The 12,431-nt window shown below is 44.9% G+C and overlaps 1 protein-coding gene across 2 annotated transcripts in view; it reads right to left on the bottom strand.

Moving 5' to 3' along the window:
• LOC106591469 (vascular endothelial growth factor receptor 1) overlaps positions 1-12,431 on the bottom strand; it is a 141,676-nt gene that overhangs the window by 14,173 nt on the left and 115,072 nt on the right. The window contains exons 13-17 of one of the 2 annotated variants that reach the window (XM_045710816.1): positions 11,737-12,042; positions 5,115-5,261; positions 3,958-4,089; positions 2,412-2,518; positions 2,185-2,320 (exon numbers count right to left, since the gene is read on the bottom strand). In XM_045710816.1, coding sequence (XP_045566772.1) covers positions 2,185-2,320; positions 2,412-2,518; positions 3,958-4,089; positions 5,115-5,261; positions 11,737-12,042 — 828 coding nt within the window. Of the gene's footprint in view, positions 1-2,184; positions 2,321-2,411; positions 2,519-3,030; positions 3,375-3,957; positions 4,090-5,114; positions 5,262-11,736; positions 12,043-12,431 lie in introns of those variants that run through there. The other variant, XM_045710817.1, reaches the window with a different exon arrangement.

The following is a 12,431-nucleotide window of genomic DNA, read 5'->3' as shown; positions in this document are numbered from 1 at the left end:
TCGTCCCTTTAATGCGGTGAAGTTGTCCTGTCCCCTTAGCAGAAAAACACCCCCAAAGCATAATGTTTCCACCTCCATGTTTGACGGTGGGAATGGTGTTCTTGGGGTCTTAGGCAGCATTCCTCCTTCTCCAAACATGGCGAGTTGAGTTGATGCCAAAGAGCTCCATTTTGGTCTCATCTGACCACAACACTTTCACCTAGTTGTCCTCTGAATCATTTAGATGTTCATTGGCAAACTTCAGACGGGCATGTATATGTGCTTTCTTGAGCAGGGGGACCTTGCGGGCGCTGCAGGATTTCAGTCCTTCACGGCGTAGTGTGTTACCAATTGTTTTCTTGGTGACTATGTGTAACCGATGTGAAATGGCTAGCTAGTTAGCGGTGGTGCGTGCTAATAGCGTTTCAATCGGGTGACTTCACTCGCTCTGAGACCTGAAGTAGTTGTTCCCCGTGGATTTTGTGGCGCGATGGGTAATGATGCTTTGTGGGGTGTCAGTTGTTGATGTGTGCAGAGGGTCCCTGGTTGAAGCCCAGGTTGGGGCGAGGAGTGGGACGGAAGCAATACTGTTACATATGGTCCCAGGTGCCTTGAGATCATTGACAAGATCCTCCAGTGTAGTTCTGGGCTGATTCCTCACCGTTCTCATGATCATTGCAACTCCACGAGGTGAGATCTTGCATGGAGCCCCAGGCCGAGGGAGATTGACAGTTATTTTGTGTTTCTTCCATTTGCGAATAATCGCACCAACTGTTGTCACCTTCTCACCAAGCTGCTTGGCGATGGTCTTGTAGCTCATTCCAGCCTTTGTAGGTCTACAATCTTGTCCCTGACATCCTTGGAGAGCTCTTTGGTCTTGGCCATGGTGGAGAGTTTGGAATCTGATTGATTGCTTCTGTGGACAGGTGTCTTTTATACAGGTAACAAACTGAGATTAGGAGCACTCCCTTTAAGAGTGTGCTCCTAATCTCAGCTCGTTACCTGTATAAAAGACACCTGGGAGCCAAAAATCTTTCTGATTGAGAGGGGGTCAAATACATATTTCCCTCATTAAAATGCAAATCAATTTATAACATTTTTGACATGCGTTTTTCTGGATTTTTTTGTTGTTATTCTGTCTCTCACTGTTCCAATAAACCTACCATTAAAATTATAGACTGATCATTTCTTTGTCAGTGGGCAAACGTACAAAATCAGCAGGGGATCAATTACTTTTTTCCCTCACTGTAGATATCCCAGCTGACCGTTTATAAAACTTGAGAAATTAAAATGACATTTACTGTATATCCAACAAGCCCTGATGAGTCAAACTCAGCTCCCACCCTAGCCAGACCTGATTAGTTACAGTAAACTCAGCTCCCATCCTAGCCAGACCTGATTAGTTACAGTAAACTCAGCTCCCATCCTAGCCAGACCTGATTAGTTACAGTAAACTCAGCTCCCATCCTAGCCAGACCTGATTAGTTACAGTAAACTCAGCTCCCACCCTAGCCAGACCTGATTAGTTACAGTAAACTCAGCTCCCACCCTAGCCAGACCTGATTAGTTACAGTAAACTCAGCTCCCACCCTAGCCAGACCTGATTAGTTACAGTAAACTCAGCTCCCACCCTAGCCAGACCTGATTAGTTACAGTAAACTCAGCTCCCATCCTAGCCAGACCTGATTAGTTACAGTAAACTCAGCTCCCACCCTAGCCAGACCTGATTAGTTACAGTAAACACAGCTCCCACCCTAGCCAGACCTGATTAGTTACAGTAAACTCAGCTCCCACCCTAGCCAGACCTGATTAGTTACAGTAAACACAGCTCCCACCCTAGCCAGACCTGATTAGTTACAGTAAACACAGCTCCCACCCTAGCCAGACCTGATTAGTTACAGTAAACACAGCTCCCACCCTTGACAGACATGATTAGTTACAGTAAACACAGCTCCCACCCTAGCCAGACCTGATTAGTTACAGTAAACACAGCTCCCACCCTTGACAGACATGATTAGCACAACACAGATAATGCTGATTACATGGGGCACTCCCAGTCATCTCTGATGCAGATAAGATTGTTATGAGAAAGTGATCATACCTATCACTAATCTTAATCATCTCCTCTCTCCCAACTTTATACTTGGTCTGTAACCAATCACTACACAGTGTACCAGGTTGGTAACAAATTATGTAAAGTTATACCCAGTTTGAGGCGGTCTCTGGGGAACTCCCATTGGCCTGGGTCGTACTGTAGCCTATCACACTGCTCCTCCAGAGGCCCCTCCCCTGGGTCCAGGATGATTGAAAGGTACTCAGCCTTGGCACTCGAAGAGTTTGGCTGAGAGTAATGGATTTATATGAAATGATCAAAAATAGGACAGATAGTTACACAATTTTATACACTCATGTCTGCTCCATTTGTGTCTCACCTTTTTGAGTTTACGTATGAAGAGAGTGAGAAGCAGCCAGAGGAGAGTGGCCACCAGACAGGTACAGGTGAGAGTAGGGATCTCCAGAGACAGGCCACCTGATGAGTCTACACACAGAGAGAGAGAGAGAGAGAGGACTACAATCTGAAGTCAAATGTTTACTGATGATCTGGTGCTTCTGTCCATAACCAAGGAGGGCTGACAGCAGCACCTAGATCTTCTGCAAAGATTCTGTCAGATCTGGGCCCAGACATTAAATCTCAGTAAGACAAAAATAACGGTGTTCCAAAAAAGGTACCGTTGCCAGGACCACAAATCCATATTCCATCTACACACCGTTGCCCTAGAGCACACAAAAAAACTATACATACCTCGGGCCTAAACATCAGCGCCACAGGTAATTACCACAAGGCTGTGAACGATCTGAGAGACAAGGCAAGAAGGGCCTTCTACGCCATCAAAAGGAACATAAAATTCAACATACCAATTAGGATCTGGCTAAAAATACTTGAATCAATTATAGAACCAATTGCCCTTTATGGTTGTGAGGTCTGGGGTCCGCTCACCAACCAAGAATTCACAAAATGGGACAAACACCAAATTGAGACTGCATGCAGAATTCTGCAAAAACATCCTCTGTGTACAACGTAAGGGAGAGAGAAGAGAGGATGATTGAAATTAATCTGAGGATTTACACATGTTTTAAACTATAGAAATAGAAGCACAGAGATGAACAAGGCCCTCTCAGGAATACTTATTCTCTCCTCCCTCACTTCAAGTAAAATCACTTATCTGACATTTATTTCACTCATGCGCTGCAGTTCTCCACCTTCCCACATGAGGGTGCTGTTCTCTCACTGTCCCTCCGTCCCTCCCTGTCTGTCCCAGCCTCTGATCAGGGTGGAAACGGCCCAACAGGCTCAAACACAAACAGCCATCTTCCTCATTCATCTTGGTGTTTTTCTGAAGATATAGAAATAGCCTCAGTTTACGGGGCAGCAGAGTGGGGCTTCCGAAGGAAATCAAAAAGGGAGACAGCTTCCTTCCTGACTTATTAGAACACAACAACACTCAGCCACTCCTCTCCATGGTCAGGCTAGGGAGCTTCCGCTAGCTGCTACTCAGTGAGTGGGCCCTCCAAACAGGGGTGACTGACACTGTAGACCAGCCTCTACTGAAAAGGACTGGGTCATGCACCAAAGACTCTCTAAAGAAGGGAAAATCAATCAAGACGTATAAGGATAGCAGCACTATCTAAAGCAGTGTCTCGTTTTGTCTTTACAACTGACCCTATTAGCTGAGGCTTTACTCTTCACCCTTGTTATAATAGATCATGATTAGATTACTGTTAGATGTATAAGGTTGATCATCTAATTGGTTGTCATTCGTACCCTTTAACACTCACATCCCGGCTATCACAAGAGTGTTTATCCACAGGCACCAACATGACCAAATATGGAAGAAACCCATCTTGGATGGTTATAGAACGAGAGAGGAGAGAGAGTTGAGTGTATTCTACAGTTACTATTGGTCAATGGATCCTTACTGTGAACCCAGATGTAGGCGGAGCTCTCAGCAGAGCCTCTCTCATTGGTTGCCTGGCAGGTGTACAGACCCTGGTCCTCCACTGTGATTCGGTCAATGTGGAGGTTCTCGCCTCCTTGTGCTATGACGATACCTACACATGAGAAACAGAACATGTCACAGTCATTTCCCAACACCAACTTCAGGAGTCATTCTCAACAGTTTGAAGAGGATTCCTCTCTCATCTTCCTGTCTTTATTCTGATTTATTCAGATCAGTGCAGGTGAAGTAAAAAAGAGGAGGAGAGGAAGTCATTTTAGACTATTGACACTCCAAGTCACCAAGCAACTCAACTTTCACTGTTGTAATATTCCCATATATATTGAACAAAAATATAAACGCAACACGTAAAGTGTTGTTCCCATGTTTCAAGAGCTGAAATTAAAGATCTCAGAAATGTTCCATAGGCACAACAAGCTTATTTCTCTCACATTTTGGGCACAAATTTATTTACATCCTTGTTAGTGAGCGTTTCTCCTTTGCCAAGATAATCCATTCACCTGACAGGTGTGGCATATCAAGAAGCTGATTAAACAAGATGATCATTACACAGGTGCACGTGGTTCTCGGGACAATAAAAAGTCACTCTAAAACGTGCAGTTTTGTCACACAACACGATGTCACAGATGTCTCAAGTTTTGAGAGAGTGTGCAATTGGTATGCTGACTGCAAGAATGTTCACCAGAGCTGTTGCCAGAGAATTGAATGTTCATTTCTCTACCATAAGCCACTTCCAATGTTGTTTTAGAGAATTTGGCAGTATGTCCATTTGGCAGTATGCCCAGGACCTCTTCACCTGCAGGATTGTCTGGGACCAGCCACCCGGACAGCTGAGGAGTACTTCTGTCTGTAGTAAAGCCCTTTTGTGGAGATAAACTCATTCTGATTGGCTGGACATGGCTCCCAAGTGGTTGGGCCTATGCCCTCCCAGGCCCACCAATGGCTGCGCCTCTGCCCTGTCGTGTGAAATCTATAGATTAGGGCCTAATGAATTTATTTCAATTGACTGATTTCCTTATGAACTGTAATCTCAGCAAAATCATTGAAATTGTTGCATATTGCGTGTCTATTTTTGTTCAGTATAGTTGAGAAGGGATATAAGATCACTGTGCCTCCCACCTGATCCCTGAAGCAGTGTGTGTTGGTCCTTGTACCATGTGATGAATGGGCGTGGCACTCCGTGGGCGCGGCAGATGAGTGTCACTGAGCTGCTGATGTTCACGCTACAGTCAGACAGATTCTGTAACAGCACCGGAGCCTCCAGTACTGTGGAAAACACACACCATGAGTGTGTGTGTGATTAGGAGCGCATGTGTGAGAGAGAGAAGTGTGTGTGTGTTGTTAATAACCAAATGGCCAAGGTCCACATGAACAGAGGTCCTCACTGCATCACAAAATATTGAGTTACTTCAATGTCAAGTGAATAAATTCCAACAGAACAGATGAGTCATAAGTCATACAGTAGGTCCATGAATAGTCATACAGTAGGTCCATGAATAGTCATACAGTAGGCCGATGAATAGTCATACAGTAGGTCCATGAATAGTCATACAGTAGGTCCATGAATAGTCATACAGTAGGCCCATGAATAGTCATACAGTAGGTCCATGAATAGTCATGCAGTAGGTCCATGAATAGTCATACAGTAGATCCATGAATAGTCATACAATAGGCCCATGAATAGTCATACAGTAGGTCCATGAATAGTCATACAGTAGGTCCATGAATAGTCATACAGTAGGTCCATGAATAGTCATACAGTAGGCCCATGAATAGTCATACAGTAGGTCCATGAATAGTCATACAGTAGGTCCATGAATAGTCATACAGTAGGTCCATGAATAGTCATGCAGTAGAGCCATGAATAGTCATGCAGTAGGTCCATGAATAGTCATACAGTAGATCCATGAATAGTCATACAGTAGGTCCATGAATAGTCATGCAGTAGGTCCATGAATAGTCATGCAGTAGGTCCATGAATAGTCATACAGTAGATCCATGAATAGTCATACAGTAGGTCCATGAATAGTCATACAGTAGATCCATGAATAGTCATACAGTAGGCCCATGAATAGTCATACAGTAGGTCCATGAATAGTCATACAGTAGTCCATGAATAGTCATACAGTAGATCCATGAATAGTCATACAATAGGCCCATGAATAGTCATACAGTAGGCCCATGAATAGTCATACAGTAGGTCCATGAATAGTCATACAGTAGTCCATGAATAGTCATACAGTAGGCCCATGAATAGTCATACAGTAGGTCCATGAATAGTCATACAGTAGGTCCATGAATAGTCATACAGTAGGTCCATGAATAGTCATAGAGTAGATCCATGAATAGTCATACAGTAGGTCCATGAATAGTCATACAGTAGGTCCATGAATAGTCATACAGTAGGCCCATGAATAGTCATACAGTAGGTCCATGAATAGTCATACAGTAGTCCATGAATAGTCATACAGTAGATCCATGAATAGTCATACAATAGGCCCATGAATAGTCATACAGTAGGCCCATGAATAGTCATACAGTAGGTCCATGAATAGTCATACAGTAGTCCATGAATAGTCATACAGTAGGCCCATGAATAGTCATACAGTAGGTCCATGAATAGTCATACAGTAGGTCCATGAATAGTCATACAGTAGGTCCATGAATAGTCATACAGTAGATCCATGAATAGTCATACAGTAGGCCCATGAATAGTCATACAGTAGGTCCATGAATAGTCATACAGTAGGTCCATGAATAGTCATGCAGTAGATCCATGAATAGTCATACAATAGGCCCATGAATAGTCATACAGTAGGTCCATGAATAGTCATACAGTAGGTCCATGAATAGTCATACAGTAGGTCCATGAATAGTCATACAGTAGGCCCATGAATAGTCATACAGTAGGTCCATGAATAGTCATACAGTAGGTCCATGAATAGTCATACAGTAGTCCATGAATAGTCATACAGTAGGTCCATGAATAGTCATACAGTAGGTCCATGAATAGTCATACAGTAGGTCCATGAATAGTCATGCAGTAGGTCCATGAATAGTCATACAGTAGATCCATGAATAGTCATACAGTAGGTCCATGAATAGTCATACAATAGGTCCATGAATAGTCATACAGTAGATCCATGAATAGTCATACAATAGGCCCATGAATAGTCATACAGTAGGTCCATGAATAGTCATACAGTAGGTCCATGAATAGTCATACAGTAGGTCCATGAATAGTCATACAGTAGGTCCATGAATAGTCATACAGTAGGTCCATGAATAGTCATACAGTAGGCCCATGAATAGTTATACAGTAGGTCCATGAATAGTCATACAGTAGATCCATGAATAGTCATACAGTAGGCCCATGAATAGTCATACAATAGGCCCATGAATAGTCATACAGTAGGCCCATGAATAGTCATACAGTAGGTCCATGAATAGTCATACAGTAGTCCATGAATAGTCATACAGTAGGCCCATGAATAGTCATACAGTAGGTCCATGAATAGTCATACAGTAGGTCCATGAATAGTCATACAGTAGGTCCATGAATAGTCATACAGTAGGTCCATGAATAGTCATACAGTAGATCCATGAATAGTCATACAGTAGGTCCATGAATAGTCATACAGTAGGTCCATGAATAGAATTAGTGTCATTTTTCCTTTTCTTTCTCTACAAATGGAACGCAGGGATATTTGACATCCGTCCCTGGACCCCTGCCACGCTCTGACCACAATATGTGTGTTAGTGACACATTTCTGTGTGCGTGTATGTGTGTTTGTTTCAGCTGACCTGGGTTCCTCTTGGATTTGTAACCTTAAAACCACTCAATTTGAAACATTACTCACCACCTAGACTACAAAGACTACAATTGGATGACCCCCCTCCCTCTCTGTCTCTCTCTAGTTAAAAGCCCATGGGGGTCTTTGAGAGGAAGTCTATGCGTCGAGGTATGGTGAGCAGCAGCAGTAAAATAAATGAATAAAAGGGACTTAAGTAATGTGGGACTGATTGTTGTTTCCCATATCTTCCTCCAGGACAACAATTGATGATTGTCTGTGAGTCCGTGGTTTGACAGTGTCTGATTGGCTGATTGTTCCTCTGGCCCTGTGAAGGGGCCTGTAAATGTGGCATTGTGGGAAGTGCCATTGTGTCCTCTTCCTCCTGATGAGGGAGCATTCCCACGTGAAAGAAAGAGGTGCAGGGAGAGAGAGAGCAGGGGAGCAGACTGGGGCAGGGAGAAAGACAGCAGGAGAGCAGACTGGGGCAGGGAGAAACACAGCAGGAGAGCAGACTGGGGCAGGGAGAAAGACAGCAGAAGAGCAGACTGGGGCAGGGAGAAAGACAGCAGGAGAGCAGACTGGGGCAGGGAGAAACACAGCAGGAGAGCAGACTGGGGCAGGGAGAAAGACAGCAGAAGAGCAGACTGAGACAGGGAGAAAGACAGCAGGATAGCAGACTGGGGCAGGGAGAAAGACAGCAGGAGAGCAGACTGGGGCAGGGAGAAAGACAGCAGGAGAGCAGACTGGGGCAGGGAGAAAGACAGCAGAAGAGCAGACTGGGGCAGGGAGAAACACAGCAGGAGAGCAGACTGGGGCAGGGAGAAACACAGCAGGAGAGCAGACTGGGGCAGGGAGAAAGACAGCAGGAGAGCAGACTGGGGCAGGGAGAAAGACAGCAGAAGAGCAGACTGGGGCAGGGAGAAAGACAGCAGGAGAGCAGACTGGGGCAGGGAGAAAGACAGCAGAAGAGCAGACTGGGGCAGGGAGAAAGACAGCAGGAGAGCAGACTGGGGCAGGGAGAAAGACAGCAGGAGAGCAGACTGGGGCAGGGAGAAAGACAGCAGAAGAGCAGACTGAGACAGGGAGAAAGACAGCAGGAGAGCAGACTGGGGCAGGGAGAAAGACAGCAGAAGAGCAGACTGAGACAGGGAGAAAGACAGCAGGAGAGCAGACTGGGGCAGGGAGAAACACAGCAGGAGAGCAGACTGACACAGGGAGAAAGACAGCAGGAGAGCAGACTGAGACAGGGAGAAAGACAGCAGAAGAGCAGACTGGGGCAGGGAGAAAGACAGCAGGAGAGCAGACTGGGGCAGGGAGAAAGACAGCAGGAGAGCAGACTGGGGCAGGGAGAAAGACAGCAGGAGAGCAGACTGGGGCAGGGAGAAAGACAGCAGGAGAGCAGACTGGGGCAGGGAGAAAGACAGCAGGAGAGCAGACTGGGGCAGGGAGAAAGACAGCAGAAGAGCAGACTGGGGCAGGGAGAAACACAGCAGGAGAGCAGACTGGGGCAGGGAGAAAGACAGCAGAAGAGCAGACTGGGGCAGGGAGAAACACAGCAGGAGAGCAGACTGGGGCAGGGAGGGGCCCCAGGAAACTACGGGACTACGGTTCCCAAGCACTGATCTAACTGTGTGTGTATGTGTATCACTGTGTGTGTGTGTAGGTATATCACTGTGTGTGTGTATGTGTATCACTGTGTGTGTGTAGGTGTATCACTGTGTGTGTGTAGGTGTATCACTGTGTGTGTGTAGGTGTATCACTGTGTGTGTGTAGGTGTATCACTGAGTGTGTGTATGTGTATCACTGTGTGTGTGTATGTGTATCACTGTGTGTGTGTATGTGTATCACTGTGTGTGTATGTGTATCACTGTGTGTGTGTAGGTGTATCACTGTGTGTGTGTAGGTGTATCACTGTGTGTGTGTAGGTGTATCACTGTGTGTGTGTATGTGTATCACTGTGTGTGTGTGTAGGTGTATCACTGTGTGTGTGTAGGTGTATCACTGTGTGTGTATGTGTATCACTGTGTGTGTGTATGTGTATCACTGTGTGTGTGTATGTGTATCACTGTGTGTGTGTGTATGTGTATCACTGTGTGTGTGTAGGTGTATCACTGTGTGTGTGTAGGTGTATCACTGTGTGTGTGTAGGTGTATCACTGTGTGTGTGTAGGTGTATCACTGTGTGTGTGTAGGTGTATCACTGAGTGTGTGTATGTGTATCACTGTGTGTGTGTATGTGTATCACTGTGTGTGTGTATGTGTATCACTGTGTGTGTATGTGTATCACTGTGTGTGTGTAGGTGTATCACTGTGTGTGTGTAGGTGTATCACTGTGTGTGTGTAGGTGTATCACTGTGTGTGTGTATGTGTATCACTGTGTGTGTGTAGGTGTATCACTGTGTGTGTGTAGGTGTATCACTGTGTGTGTATGTGTATCACTGTGTGTGTGTATGTGTATCACTGTGTGTGTGTATGTGTATCACTGTGTGTGTGTGTATGTGTATCACTGTGTGTGTGTAGGTGTATCACTGTGTGTGTGTAGGTGTATCACTGTGTGTGTGTAGGTGTATCACTGTGTGTGTATGTGTATCACTGTGTGTGTGTATGTGTATCACTGTGTGTGTGTAGGTGTATCACTGTGTGTGTGTAGGTGTATCACTGTGTGTGTATGTGTATCACTGTGTGTGTGTATGTGTATCACTGTGTGTGTGTAGGTGTATCACTGTGTGTGTGTAGGTGTATCACTGTGTGTGTATGTGTATCACTGTGTGTGTGTATGTGTATCACTGTGTGTGTGTATGTGTATCACTGTGTGTGAACGTGAGTGTTTATGTACATACCAGGTGCTGAAGGAATGGCGTTATTCCCATAAAATGTAAAGGGACATATAGCCAATCCATTAAATTCTTCAAAGCAATTGTGCTGAGTTGAAATGACAGGTGTGAGTATGTTGATTTGAGTATTACCCTGTTTGTCCATGGATGTGCGAATGTGTCATAGTAATTACAATAATGATGGTAATGATGATGGTAATGACGATGATAATGATGATGGTAACGATGATGATACTGATGATGGTAATGATGATGGTAATGATGATGATAATGATGATGGTAATGATGATGATAATGATGATGGTAACGATGATGATAATGATGATGGTAATGATGATGGTAATGATGATGGTAATGATGATGGTAATGATGATGATAATGATGATGGTAATGATGATGGTAATGATGATGGTAACTATGATGATAATGATGATGGTAATGATGATGATAATGATGATGGTAACGATGATGATAATGATGATGGTAATGATGATGATAATGATGATGATAATGATGATGATAATGATGATGATAATGATGATGATACTGATGATGATACTGATGATGATAATGATGATGGTAACGATGATGATACTGATGATGGTAATGATGATGGTAATGATGACGATAACGATGATGGTAACGATGATGATAATGATGATGGTAATGATGATGATAATGATGATGATAATGATGATGGTAACGATGATGATAATGATAATGATGATGATACTGATGATGATAATGATGATGGTAACAATGATGATAATGATGATGGTAATGATGATGATAATGATGATGGTAATGATGATGATAATGATGATGGTAACCATGATCATAATGATGATGATAATGATGACGATAACGATGATGGTAACGATGATGATAATGATGATGGTAATGAGGATGATAATGATGATGGTAATGATGACGATAACGATGATGGTAACGATGATGATAATGATGGCGTAACCGTGATGGTAATGACAATGATAATGATGATTGTAACGATGATGATAATGAAGACGGTAATGATGATGTAACGATGATGATATTGAAGACGTAATGATGATGATGATCAGAGTGGTCCTGTGTGAGAGGTCAGAAGGCTCACCTGTGACGTCCACCTGTGTGTCCAGATGTGTGTTCTGTCCCGTCAGCAGGTGATGGGCGGAGCAGCGGTAGGTTCCAGAATCCCCCGCTGTCAGGTTGCTAAGCAATAGACTCAGAGTGTCAGAAAACTCTCCCGAGGACAGTTCACCACCCAGGTCGGGGGTCGGGGGTGTGGCCTCTGCTGGGTCAGTCACCCGTTGCCATGACAAATTGGTGTACAGGTGCTTATTGGCTACGCAGGTGAGGTGTAGGTCTCCTCCCTCCCTTGGCTCATCCTCCTGACTCACACTGAAGCCTCCTGGGACGTCTGTGAGAGGGAGGGAGGGGGGAGACAGAGAGGGAGGGGGGAGACAGAGGAATCCGGAGAGAGGCAAAGAAGGAGGGGGGAGAGAGGAGAGGGAGAGAGGGGGAAGGGAGGGAGAGAGGGAAATAGAGAGGGAGAAGGGGAGGTAGGGAGGGAGAGAGGGAAAGAGAGTGAAAGGGAGGTAAGGTAGGAGGGAAGGAGGGAGAGAGGGAGGGAAAGAGAGTGAAAGGGAGGGAGGGAGGTAAAGTAGGAGGGAGGGAGGGAGGGAGGGAGGGAGGGAGGGAGGGGGAGGGAGGGAGGGAGGGAAAGAGAGTGAAAGGGTGGTAAGGTAGGAGCGAGCGAGGGAGGGAGGGAGTGAGGGAGGGAGGGAGGGAGGGAAAGATAGAGAAAGG

Source organism: Salmo salar, chromosome ssa29 (assembly GCF_905237065.1).
Source record: "Salmo salar chromosome ssa29, Ssal_v3.1, whole genome shotgun sequence".
Classification (NCBI taxonomy): domain Eukaryota; kingdom Metazoa; phylum Chordata; class Actinopteri; order Salmoniformes; family Salmonidae; genus Salmo; species Salmo salar.
Note: the sequence above shows the minus strand (reverse complement) of the source record. Positions and strands in the feature narration are given on the sequence as shown.